Genomic DNA, 13,619 nt, shown 5'->3' on the forward strand with positions numbered 1-13,619 from the left:
ACATTGGTCTTTGTGCGTGTGTTTATTTGCTCTATGCTTATGTTAACTAAAGAATTCTGCTACAATGGTAAAAGAATGCTGATTTTTCTGAAAGCCTACTGCTTGTTATTTCTGGATACTCTGCGGTTTTCAAATTTCATTTCCACTATTTCCAATATTACAGTCTTTTAATTACTACATTTCTTAACATTGAAATGTTATCCACAACATTTGTACCACCTAGACATGACTTAGTCAACTACAAACATTTTAGATGTAAGTAGAAAATATATCCACACACAATTTTTCACACCTTTTATCATTGTTTTATTCTTTTTTTCCTTTTACACATTAGTTCATTCTTCAACAGTATTTTTACAGAGATATCTCTCATGAACATATTTCATGTGAGAGGCCTTTACCAACGTTCACTTTTGTGCTATAATTAAGAGAGGTTCTGACTGTATACTTTTTTAGTTAATTTCTTTTTGGTGGAGATGAGGTTGAAGGAGTTAAACGAGCATGGTTACAAAGAAAAATTCATGTATCTATGTACCCTGCAGGCTTTTCAAGGATTTTGAACTGCTATTTATACATTTGATTGGTCCCTCTTTTGCTTCAACTCTTCAACCATTGTCACATTAACATGATATCACCAGTCTTAGTCTTTTCTATTGTTATTACCATAGAAAGTGCTCTGATGAAATTTCTCTCTTAGTTCCAGATCATCTTATACCATCTCACTTGATTTGAAACTCACAGCATTTTCATACAAATGTTGTTTCATCCAATTTAATGTCATGACAGACTATTAAACAGATATACATATTTAGTCTTGCAATACTTCACCTAAGAGACTTTTCCTCATTAAAATTCTAAACTACCAACTGATAGGCATGAGTTCACTCTCCGACTCATATTTACTTTTAATTTTTTTTATATGTCCTCATTTTTGTGTCCAGATTGAGTTCAAAAATATAAGAATGCCTTTTCATTCTGTTCTATATAATTACTTAGCATTTAATTTCTAAATTATTATCATTTTAGCTTCTGTATTATTTTGTGTTGGCTTATTTATTAATGTTTATTATTTTTATATTATCATGCAGTGTAAAACATGAGGCCAAACCTGAAGTGAAAAAGAAAAATTGGAATCCCTTTGATAAGTAAGAGATAAGAACTTTCTTTTAAAAACACAAATATCAGCTTCAACTTACAATGGATTAATTCTTGAATGTTTATTTTTGCATGTATCTCCTTTTCACATTATGCGAGAAAAATAAAAGTTCTTAGCTAAGAGCAAGCTGCTATACCTAGAATTTATTGATCTAGAGATGGCCTTTGTCAGAGTATCACACATTGTAGTCATCAAACTCACTAAGAATATAAATGAATGATTTGTGACAACCATACAAGTCATGTACAAAGGTGTTGTCAGCAAGGTGGCAGTTAGCAATGAGTTCAGTAAGGAATGTGCAATTAAATGTCAATCAAGACTTCGTTCTCAGCATCTTCCTATTTACTATAATTCTCCATGCTATAAGGAACAAGTTTAAAAGTGGCCATCTATAGGAACTCCTGTGTGCAAAAAACCTAGTTCTCGGTCAAAGAATTAGAGGACAAATTCCAAGTATGGAAAAAGTTAAACTAGCTATACAAAAGTATTAGCAAGAAAGAACACAGAACCCAACTTCATCTAGAAAGTGGCCATGTTTGACATTCAGAAAATGTATTGTAAGGAATTCTATACTGTGTACTTGGTGTAAAATGAGTGCAAAAAAGGTGCACTGGAATTTAGGCTGACAGAAATAAACTTCACATGTAGCAGATGCACAAGAAGTTAGCAGTAAGAACACCCATAAAACAAATTCTTTCAACTGCTCAGGGCAATCATTAGAACCAATTTTTATGGAAGTGACCTAATCAATAATGTATAGATAGATGCACATTGTGAAACCAGATTATCCCTTTTAAGGACAGTGTGAAAAATGTTCAGAAAAATTACCTGTTGGCAACATAGGTTTCTTTCTCTGAGTTATGAACAAATTATATTTTGCTTGTATACGAAATGTGATATTACATAGTAATAAAATATGGGGTCTGACTGAGGTCAGTGTGCAAAGGTTTAGCAAAAATGAAACCTCCATGTAGGTCTGAACAATGAAGGAGCCTATGAACGAAGACAGAATAGAAGCTTGATTTTAGGGTGTTCAGCATCACAAAAGGATGACAAGATGTTGTGCTGGTGTAGATTTCTCCAATCCATGCTAACATGGAAAAAGTAGACATAAAATGGTAATGATATACATATAGCTTTGTAGGTTATAACTTCAAGAGAGAACATATATAGAATTAGATATAATGTCTAAGTTGAGAACATAAAACATTGATCATGTACTGAGATGGATATAACCAATATAATTTTGCCAACAATTCCTGGCCTTATATCTATATAGAATAATAATAACAATAAAAATAATTGGGTCAGTGATATCAACTAGCTCTTCCACTCAAAATTGCTGGCTTTGTTCTAAAATTAGAAATGTTATTGTTATTATTGCTAGCACTTCTGGAAAACCACACTTAACTTTGACTTCAGAAAATTTATCAAAAAATTGAGTTTTTCACACTGAAATTCGCTGTATTTACTACATTTGATAGGGTAGATATCTATATGTTTTCAAGGGTGAATAAGCATCGACAGCTAGCAAGCCATGCTACTCCAGACTGATGATGAGCCATGACTCTGAAACTAGTCTCTGGATGCTGGCTTTGCTAGGTGGAGGTGCTTATCTCCTCTTTGAAAACATAAGGACACAGAAAATGTGTCATGGCCAACTGGAAACGGTGTTTCCTAGGGCTAAATAGTAGTAGCATTCTTCCCTTTCATGGGGCTGCCACATTAAGTTGGCAACATAACATCACTTTATCGTGCTGCTACTGTATAAATCTGTGAGAGATTTAGAAATGCAATATTTCTATTTTCGAAATCAGTGAATGTATTTCACTTGAAATCTATGTTTTCAAGGGTGAATAAGCATCGACAGCTAGCAAGCCAAGCTTTTTGTTGCTTTTTTGAAGAATTCTAAGCGAGAATTTTTGTGCGAAGCCACCATCGTTGGGTAGAAGTGAATAATGGAAGAAAAGAAGAGTTATGCAGAAGCTACTGGAGGTCCAGATGCTATAGACACATGTGTGCTGAAGCTGAAGAGGATGGAGTGGAATGAGAAGATAGCCAAATATTATGGTATGATAGGAAAAGAAGGGTCAAACATAAAAATGATCCTGCCAGAGGAGGAAAATAAAAAAATGGAAAGCAAGACAGTGATATTCAGAACGTTTTCGAATGAAAATATGAGAATAAAACATGTGCTGCAGGAAGAGATATAGGAAATCTTGGAGGAACAAATAGGTGAAGGGATAACTTTCTTTACAAGAGGAAGGAAATATGCGACTATAATAGTAACCTTTGCATCAGAAGAGGAGGCAAAAATAACCGAAAAGATGGCTGATACTGGGAGAGAAATGGACATTGATACCAAACTGTTTGGGCAAAAGAATCATCAGGGTCAGAGTGGGAAGAATGGGTAATAGTCGCAATTTTTAATTCAAAGCTGGTGAAGGGAAGTGAAGACCTGAAGATTTGGATAGTAAGCAGAGCACAACAATTGAATTGGTGGAGATATGGTATTGAAATAATCTGTGCAGTAAGCCCAGAATATTATGACGAAATGGCAGAAACTGTGGAATTACAAAATGGTGAAAAACTGGAAATAATGTTGAAAGGGAGACCCCCAAAATGTTACGGATGCGGTGAAAGAGGGCACCTGAGAAGGAAATGCCCTAGAGCAGCAGTGGAGATGGTGGAAGAGAGTGTTCAGGAAGATATAGTGGTGGGAAAAAAAGCAGAAACAGAATATGCTGGGAATTTGGTGGAGGTAAAACCTAGGAAAAGAGAGAGAAGAAAGTCACCGACGACAGTGGACTTGAAGAAGAGTAATGGAATGGAAGAAAAAACCCAAACCATGATAAGAAACGGAGAAAATTTACCAGTGGAAGTACCAGCAAAGGAATTAAAGGTACAGAGTCATTCAGACCAGAAACGAGACAACCCAGAATTACGGAAACCTAAAAACATAGACACAAAGATGAAACATGTAGAGTTACAGTCAAACGAATACACAGACACACAAATTCATGAACACACAGACTTAGAGATGAATATACAAGAACACACAAAACAGCAGGAAAATAGAAACAAAAGGAGACAACATGAAAAACACAGACAAAAGGAAAATTATAGTGAGACAGGACACCCCAATGTAAAGGATTGTAAGAGTAAAAGACATTGTGAAAGACAGAAGAGGTAAGTCGATATAATTTTGTAAAGGCTGTAATTGAGGAAAATATTTATTTGAACTTTTAAGAAAAAAAGGAAAAACAAGTCAATTCTACAATTGTTGAATGAACAGGTTTCCAAAATGTTTTTTAAAAATATTGTGATATACATTTGATTTACTTTAGTTTTAAAAAAAAATGGAAAATAAGTAAATCCTGTTTGAACATTCGTTTAAAAGGGGTGTAATTGTAGTGCAAAAGCGAAAAGGGAAGTTGCAGTTTCACCTTGGAACAAGGCTAGAGGTTGTGTAAAAGTTAATGGTAAAGGAATACATGGTTTCATTTCGCAGCGGGAGTGAGATGACCGGCTCATTTGCATTGTAATTATATTCATTTCACATTCATCCTTCATATGTTTTATGTTCCCGCATGTCTTTATATGTCCCCTCTGTAATAAAGAATCAGGCTAGCAAGCCAAGCCTTTTTTCTTCATGTCATTTTAATTGCCACCATTGTTATGTGAGTTCGATTCTGGTTGTTTCTGTTATTATAATTTGTTGATTACTGTATTGTAATTTGAACTATTGTCTGTGTGTTAACTGTAGTTTTTGCCTTGCGGGGCCAAAAATACTGTTTAAATACTGTTATTGGAATATTTCTTTCAAAAATTATTTTTTGTTTTCCCAGTACTGGGCGTTGTTTTTGTCAGTAATGACAAGCAATGAAAAACTGGAATTTAACATTAATTCCAAGAAGGATTTCCCTGCAATGGGAAATGACTGTACTACAAAGGATACCGAGGAAAAGACAAGTTTTTCTGCTGCAGTCTGCAGTAATGAGGTCGAAATGGAGTTTAAAATGAAGCAATTGTACAGTTTTCGAAACTTCATTAAAAAAAGTGACAGTGCAACCAAGTTAATGTTGCCCCCAGAAACAGTTGTGGAAATAAATGCCAGAACAGTTGTATACAAAGTATACAGTGTAAAAGAAAAAAAGGATAATGGAAGTAAAGAACAAGGTAGTTGAGAGGTGCTTGGCACCAGCGTGGAACAAAATATGCTACATTGGCCGAGGAATACGTAGTGCAACTTTGGAAGCACAGTTCCAATCAGCCAACAAAGCTAAGGAAATATCTACGAGAACTCAATAAAAACACGAAATTATGCTGCTGCCTACTTATCTAGGCCGCAGAACAGCAAAAATTGTATTTGAAGAAATCCCAGGAGTATACAAAGTGTTGTGGATGGCAGCGGCAGTGATTTTGATGCGGAGAATGAAGTAAATATACTGCCGATGACCAAAAAAGACACTGTAAACTGAAAAGGTCAAACGCTTCAATTGATGGTTCAAGCCACCAACGAAACTCTTGAAAGTTTGCCCGACAGAATTTTTGTAGGGGAGGGGCATACAATTTGTGTGTCGGTAGAGGGATGTAGGGCCCAGATGCTTTAAGTGTGGGCAGAAGGGCCATATTGGCTCTACTTGTACCAAGAAAAAAAAGAAAATGAAGCACCTCCCCAAAATGCGGTGAAAGAAGCAGAAAAGCCAGAGAAAAAAATAGGAAACGACAAAACAGAAAAAAAAGTGAATAAAGATAAAGCTCCAAAAAAAACAAATACCATGGACTCCCCTCCCAAACAAAAAAAAAATCTTTACATACAGACAACATTAAAAAAATTCCCCAGTCCCATATTTTGCCAAACTCCTCCCCATAAATCAGGATAAAAAAGTAAAAAAAAAGGAAAAATTTATTTCATTCGACGCAAAAAATGAAAGAGTTTTTAGGTATATAAAAGCCCACTTCCAAATAAAACTGTAAAGTAGAACAGTGGACAACAAGTCTGACATTCACTTTGCAATGGTAGGGGAGGAGGCGTGGAAGGACAAGTCATTACAGGAACATTTGCAAAACCAAGAAATAAAGGATGTAACACAGGATGTAGTGGAGAGCAAAGTGATTTTTAGCCCGGCAGCCACACCAATTCAGAGCCCCGTGGCAACACCAGTGAAAAGCCCAGCAGCTACGTCTACCAAGGAGAGAGAGGGAGAAACAGGCAGACATAAACTTCCATGCTTCCTAGCGAAACCATGAGAAAGTCCTTTTTTCTTCATCAATGATTAAGTTAGGTTGTGTGAATGTGCGTGGAATGGGGTCGAAATGGAAACAGGCTTATTTCCTGGATGACCTCAGGACACATGGAGTAGATGTGGCTATTGCAACCGAGTCCAAGATGAGCAGACCTCAAGCGTTCTCACCTCTTCTAAATGGTTATGAGAAATTTATTTTTCCTAGCCGAGGAAGAGGAGGGGGCGTGACAGTCTTTATCAGGAAGAGCTTGGACTTACAGGTAAGTACTGTCTTTGTGGACCCAGAAGGTAGGCTGGTTGTCCTAGATGTGACACATGTAAATAAGCAGTACTTCAGGTTGGTAGCTGTCTATGCTCCTAACGAGCGTGGCCAGTTGGATTTGTTTTTGAGACCTGAAGTACTTTCTAGTGACGTCTAAAGCAGTAGATTCGTTAGGAGACTTTAACACTATCCTTGATGCACGGGTGGATAGTGTTGGCTCGACTGATAGGAAGGGAAATCCCTGCCTCAAGGGTCTACTAGAAAGCTTTAATCTAGTAGACCTTTACCAACTGGATGAGCCGAGCATTCCACAGTGGATGTGGAGTAACAACGATGGCTCACGCAGATCGTACTTAGATAAGGTATTCGTTAGGAAAAGAGATAAGAATACTTTTAGTTGTCCACAGTTTTGTATTGTGCCTTACATGGATCACAAATTTGTGATGTGTGAGGTACATTTAAATAAATGTCATAGACAGGGACCCAGGTACTGGAAGATGAACAAGTCTATTTTGACTTGTGAAGCCTTTCGTATCCGGATTAAGGAGTTAGTACAGAGGGAATTATGTGGCACCATCATTAATAATAGATGGGGGCATGCCCTCAAAAGAGCCATCCGTTCAGAGTCCATTAGATTTAGCAATCAGCTAAGTTTAGGTAGGACTAGAATAGAGGTCGATTTAGTTAAGAACCTAGATGAGGCTGTGGAATCTGGCTCTGCATCAAGAGTGCTGGTGGCAAGAAAAGTCTTGTACCATCACCTCAATTCCAAGAACGAAGGTTGCAGAGTTAGAGCTAAGCTATGTGCAGGGAAACGAGAAGGTATTAATGTTGCCAGATGGGCACATTGTGTGGAGAGTCAGAGAGGTAAAAATGCCTCTATAAAGTCTTTAACTGACGAGCAGGGACACAAGATCTATGAACAGGAGGAAATGCAGAAAGTCTTTCACCTGCTTGTTCAGGGGGAGCGGTCACTTGAGCGAGGGGAGGCCTTAAAGGACTTCCTAGCTGGTGGGCCACAACTCTTGGCACGTGAGGCGGAGTGCTGTGAAGGACCGATCACTCCTGCGGAGCTAAAAGAGGTGTTGGCCGAGTGCACTGGGGAAAAGTCGCCAGGGCTGGATGGTCTGCCCTATGAGTTTTATCGTTGTATGCTGGACTTGTTCAGGGATATACTGGCAGGCATCTATACAAACTGGCAACAGAATGAGAGGATTCCTAGTTCTGTGAGCTGGGGAGTGGTGACGTTGGTCCAGAAAGACCCGAGCAAGGGGGATAGTATTAGCAATTACAGGCCCATAACTCTACTTAATGTAGAGTTAAAGATTTTGGCCAAGGTGTTAGCGAAAAGGTTTACAGCTATCATGGAGAAACTTGTAGGAAAGGCATGGACATGTGCAATCCCAGGCAGGTCGATCCACCTTATCCCCCACACTTTAGACAGGGTTGGTAAATTATCTTGCAAAGGTGGGGCAATGGTCCATTTAGACCAAAGTAAAGCATTTGATAGGGTAGACCATTGGTACCTGGCAGCGATCCTCAAAGCAGCTGGGTTGGGCCCGGGCTTTCATGGGTGGATCTCCACTATGTACAGCGGCATCAAGTCCACAGTCCAGATAAACGGTTACCTGACGGAGCCGTTTTCAATCAAGTGCTCAGTTCACCAAGGGTGTCCCTTGTCTCTACTGCTGTATGTGTTGGCTCTTGAGCCATTGCTGCAAAAGTTGGAGAAGTTAGGAGGCAACCCTAATGAAATTGGATGTGGTAAGTCTGTTTCTACTTATGCAGATGACATCACCTTCATCATGTCTAATGAAGCACAGCTACCTTGTGTAGAAGATGCTATCAGAGGATACGAGGTGGTGGCAGGGGCCAAAGTTAACAAGGACAAGTCCATCGGCTTGCGCCTTGGCACCTGGAGGAGCAAGTTGATATCGTCCAGTGTCGTGGGTCACTGGACAGATGGTCCTGTTAAGTTGCTTGAAGTTTGGTTTGGACCGGACTCCCAGACGGAGAAGAATTATAGCAAGGTGGCAGACAAGGTGGAGGCACTAGTCTGGACTTCGTCCAGAAGGGCTCTGTGCTTGAAAGGAATGGCGGAGGTGGTACAGATGTTTATTGCATCTGTAAACACTTACCGCCTGACCATTGTCCCATGCCTCGATTCATGACTAAACAAGTTAGAACAACTCCATTTGCTGCCAGGAACCATTAAAGGATGGATTAGGAATGCCTTGGCTAATGATGCGCAGACATGCGTTGAGGTTGAGACATCTCTGGCGCCACCTGGAAGGTGATAATGTATGGAGTCTGCTGTTAGAGGGATTCTTCCTGCAACCGGCCTCTATGGAGAGATTTAGGCAAAAGGAGTGCCTACAGGCATTCACACTTATGCACAAAACAGGCAAGGCCCACAACAGGAATACCACCTCAGTGTTCTATAGAGAGCTGGTAGAGTACAAAAATGATGACGTCCTAGGAGTGGCTCTGGGGTTTGATGAGAACCAACTCGCCAACCTGTTTCATAAGACCGTCGGGCCGGGATATTTGGATAATTACCAAAAATCCCTAGCCTGGAAGTGTGACAGGAATGCTCTACCTGTTCGCAAAAAGTTATCCAGGCATGGAATGTCAGTGCCACTGACATGCCCAAGATGTGGGCTGGATGACGAAACCGTTCAGCACGCTTTTGTACAATGTCAGGAGCTGTCAAGCTTGATAAGTTCCTAGCCCCCATACTTACCAAGAAAATCGATTAAAACATCTTCTAATGCACTTCCCCTGTTTGTTCTGCCATTGAAACAACCAGTTGCCCACACAGCCGGCATATACCATTTCGCTAGCAACAAGGGGAGTACAGGATGACAGTCAGCCAAAACTTTCGCTATGCTGTCTCTCTTCTTTCACCTCTTTGTAGGGTTAATAATCTTAATCTTTAGTTATAGTTTCTCATTTAAACTACATAATAGGCAGAATTGTCAGATTAAGACAGTAGAGTGTTTTGAGGGAGATTTAGCTGCTATTTCTACCAGGTCTAGCTACCATGTAGAGGTCTGAGCTTAATTTCATTCACATATTTGCCACGCACACATACACGTACACACATACACGTCCATTTCATATATCTTCTTTCAATTTCTGCTCTTTGCAAATAAAATTTTTTACGGATACAACTGCTTACAAAAATAGGCATTAATGTATAATTTCTTTCTATCAATGCATTGACTGCAAAAATCTCCAATAGTTGAACTATTATTCATGTCACATACTTTTTCATGCTAAAAGAAATACAATCTACGTCAGTGTTTGTGTAATTGCAACTTGTTCTTTGTAGAAACCCTTGTTTTTAGATATGCCTGAGGTTAACATAAGGTTACATGATTATGGTACACTTTGGATACTCCACAATAGAATTATTTCAGCTGTATTGATTACTTTGAAGCTTTTGGTCATTTTGTATGTAGGGTATTTTGATTTCGTTAGATTTTTTTTTTATCTCTTTTTTTTTAATTATGAATTCGATAAGTAGGGAATTATTTTTTAAAACAAACCAGTTGTAAGAAAAACGTAATCACGACAACTTGAGTGAAACTGGGGAAAAAAAGCTAGTATAATATATGCAGCAACTTCTGCGGTCACAAATAAAAGTGGATACTCCCTCAAATCTACCCAAATTGGAGTATCAAAACATAAATATGGAAAACTAATATCCAGAAAAAGAAAAAATATGTCAGTCCTTATTGAAATTAGTAATCAAACAACACTACTAAACCCTAATGTTTCTTTGAACAAAACAATTCTACCAAGAACTTGGTAAAAATAAAATAGAAATCAATGAAATGCCAGCAGCAGAAGAAGAATTTTGTGAAGAAGTGTGGGTAACAAAGGAATTACCACAAAAAAGATTAATCAAAACAACAAATACAGCACCTGAACAACTCTGGGCACCTATAATAACAAAAGAGGTAACCCAGGTAGTGCAAAAATCAAGTAACTGGAAGGTACCAGGACACCACAAGATACCCAACTTCCCATTTCTGTTTTTGTTTGTGTTGTTCTGATTTGGTATGTTTTGATCTTCATTGAGCAGTCCTAGCATTTGAGTTTGTTGTGTTTCATTATTTACTTCGTTTTTGTTGCATGTGTTATCTCTATCTTCATGTTTTATGTTCTCATTATTTATATTAGTTTCAGGTATTCTAAGGGCACTATTTGTATCTTTGTGATGTATTTTTCCTTTTAAATGCTCTGTTTCATATCCATTCTGAGGATATATCTCTTTATGTTAGCTAGTTTATTGGAGTTCATCGAAGTAGTCAGATCAGTGTTAGCTAGTTTATTGAGGTTTCTTTGTTGTATCTAGACTTGATTTAGCTAGTATATTAGGGTTCATCTATCTATACTAGGTAGTTTATTGGAGTACTGTTATTGTTGTTACTACTACTACTACTACTACTACTACTACTACTACTACTACTACTACTGCCACTACTACTACTGCTACTACTGCTACTGTTGCTCAGTTTGTTGCTGAAGGTGTCATTAATGTATCAGCCATTCACATTCTGTGAATTAAGGTGGTACTTTCTTTTCAAGTCTCAAAAACTTTGCAGTGACTTCTTGCAATATCAAATAATACTGTTTTCTGGATGTGATCTATTTTTTCCAACCAATTTTTAATTTCTTTGCTCACTGTACCTGGGTCACCAACAGTTATTGGCACAATACAAACCTTTTGCATCAACCATAATTTTCTTCTTTTTTTCTTCAGAGATCCATAACTCATCAGTTGTTCTTTTTGATGACTCTCCTGTTCTCAGGGCAAGCAATGTCTCTGATCAAGCATGGGTCTACCAGTACAATATCAAGATTCTGGTGTTCAATTCTATGATTTCATTGGATCATGAAGTCACAAAGTATTTTTGCTCTGCTATTTTCTACCACACCTTTTGGCTTACTTTTACACCATTTTCTTGCTTTTCCAATCCAAACTTGTTCCATAGTTCCCAGTGAACAATTCTGGTGACATCATCATGCCTTCTCTTGTATCTACTATGGGCTAATTTGTTGCATTCACTTAAAATATGACACACTGTCTCTCCAGCTTCACTATACATTCTGCATTTGTCAGATTCTGTGGAATGATCAATTCTGTGCTTGATGTGGTTTGTTCTGAATGCTTGTTCTTGCATTGCACATATCAAGGTCTCTGTTTCAGGTTGATCATTTTTGTAGCCACATCCATCTTCTATTTGGTCTATGTTTCTTGGTATCTCTCTCAAGAACTGATCATGCATATATATATATAATATATATATAAGTCAGTAAATAGTGGGGTTGTGTTAACCGCACGTGGAGAAATAATATATATATTATTGTTTTATATATTATTTTCTTCATTTTGTACTTTTTTGTACTTCTTTGTAAAAAAACATTTTCATTCTCCTTCTTGATAATTTGCTTCATCGCAATGAAAACCGGTTAGAAAAAATCTTAATTAAATTATGCTCCCAGTTCAGCATTCTGGCTTTTTTACATTTTCCTAATATATATATATATATATATATATATATATATTTATATATATATATATATATATATTTATATATATATATATATATATATATATATATATATATATATATATATATATATATATATATAATAATATTATTAGGGACAAAATCCAAAATTACAGGTAAAAAACTCAATTAAAATCAATTTATAAAAAATTAAAATTAAATTGAGCCTTATAGATAAAGTATATATAAAATATATATAGTTTTAGGGAAAATAACCAATTTTCAAGAACTCATTGATGAAAATCCACTATCACATATAGAAAAATTAATAATTAAAAGCACAATAAATGAGTATAATATAAAGTAAAGTAAATATCATAAGATAAATATAATAAAAAGATTACACGTGTTTCATAACCAATTTTCAAATAGAAAAGAAATTTAAATCGATTAAAATCAATTGAAATTATAGAAAATAAGTTCTATTCAAAAATATAGCTACTCGTCAGATCGTAAGTAGAACAATAATTAGATATATATCTCAACCAACAATAAATACCAAATGAATTAATATGAAATACTTATTATATAAAGATAGAAAAATTATTTAAAAAATATCATAATATCAAAATAATAACCATTCAATAATCATCCCTTCATCCATAATAATAACATGTATATTATATACAAAAAACATCTTACCTAAATTATCATTGTTTTAAATTATCATTGTTTTAAATACAAGTTGAACGAAGTTTAAGTTTAAAATAATAATGAAGATAAAATTAGTACATATTTAACTGGTGTAATAGTTAAAGCTATACTATTTAAAGCTAAAGACGTTTATTTAATTATGATTAAAGATCAATTGAATAATAGAAAAATACAAGATTATTTATTTCTACAAACGTAATAATAAAAAATATGAATGAAGAAATTATGAATGGAAAAAATTATGAATGAAAAAATTAGGAAAGAAAAAATTATTAAGAATAAAAGGTTAAACTTTATATATATATACAAAGTTTTGATTTTTAAAAAAACTTTAACGATATTATAAACTATAAAGATTAATAATTAATCAAATAATATTAATCAAAAATAATCGAAAATATATCAACATTATTCCAATCAAAGTTCTAATATTATGTTGAAATGAAACTATAACTTCTAAATAATATAGTGTTAAATAAGTTATCTATTAAAATAATCTATAAAGAACCAAATGAATAGTATAAAAACAAGAATACATATTATTTTCAAATAGTAGAAAATCTTTAGCAAAGTGAAAACAGTACTTATCCAAATTTTTCCGTAATTCATTATTATTTTAAACTTAAACTTCGTTCAACTTGTATTTAAAACAATGATAATTTAAAACAATGATAATTTAAAACAATGATAATTTAGGTAAGATGTTTTTTGTATAT

The 13,619-nt window shown here is 35.7% G+C and overlaps 1 protein-coding gene across 2 annotated transcripts in view; it reads left to right on the top strand.

The window, feature by feature from the left end:
* The window catches only part of LOC106880055 (F-actin-uncapping protein LRRC16A), a 547,921-nt gene that overhangs the window by 466,011 nt on the left and 68,291 nt on the right, over positions 1-13,619 (top strand). For both annotated transcript variants that reach the window (XM_089356189.1, XM_089356195.1), the window contains one exon: positions 1,089-1,145. In XM_089356189.1, the coding sequence (XP_089212315.1) occupies positions 1,089-1,145 (57 nt within the window). The remainder of the gene's footprint in view (positions 1-1,088; positions 1,146-13,619) is intronic.

The sequence above is a fragment of the Octopus bimaculoides genome, chromosome 1, assembly GCF_046866305.1.
Source record: "Octopus bimaculoides isolate indiv1 chromosome 1, ASM4686630v1, whole genome shotgun sequence".
NCBI lineage: Eukaryota > Metazoa > Mollusca > Cephalopoda > Octopoda > Octopodidae > Octopus > Octopus bimaculoides.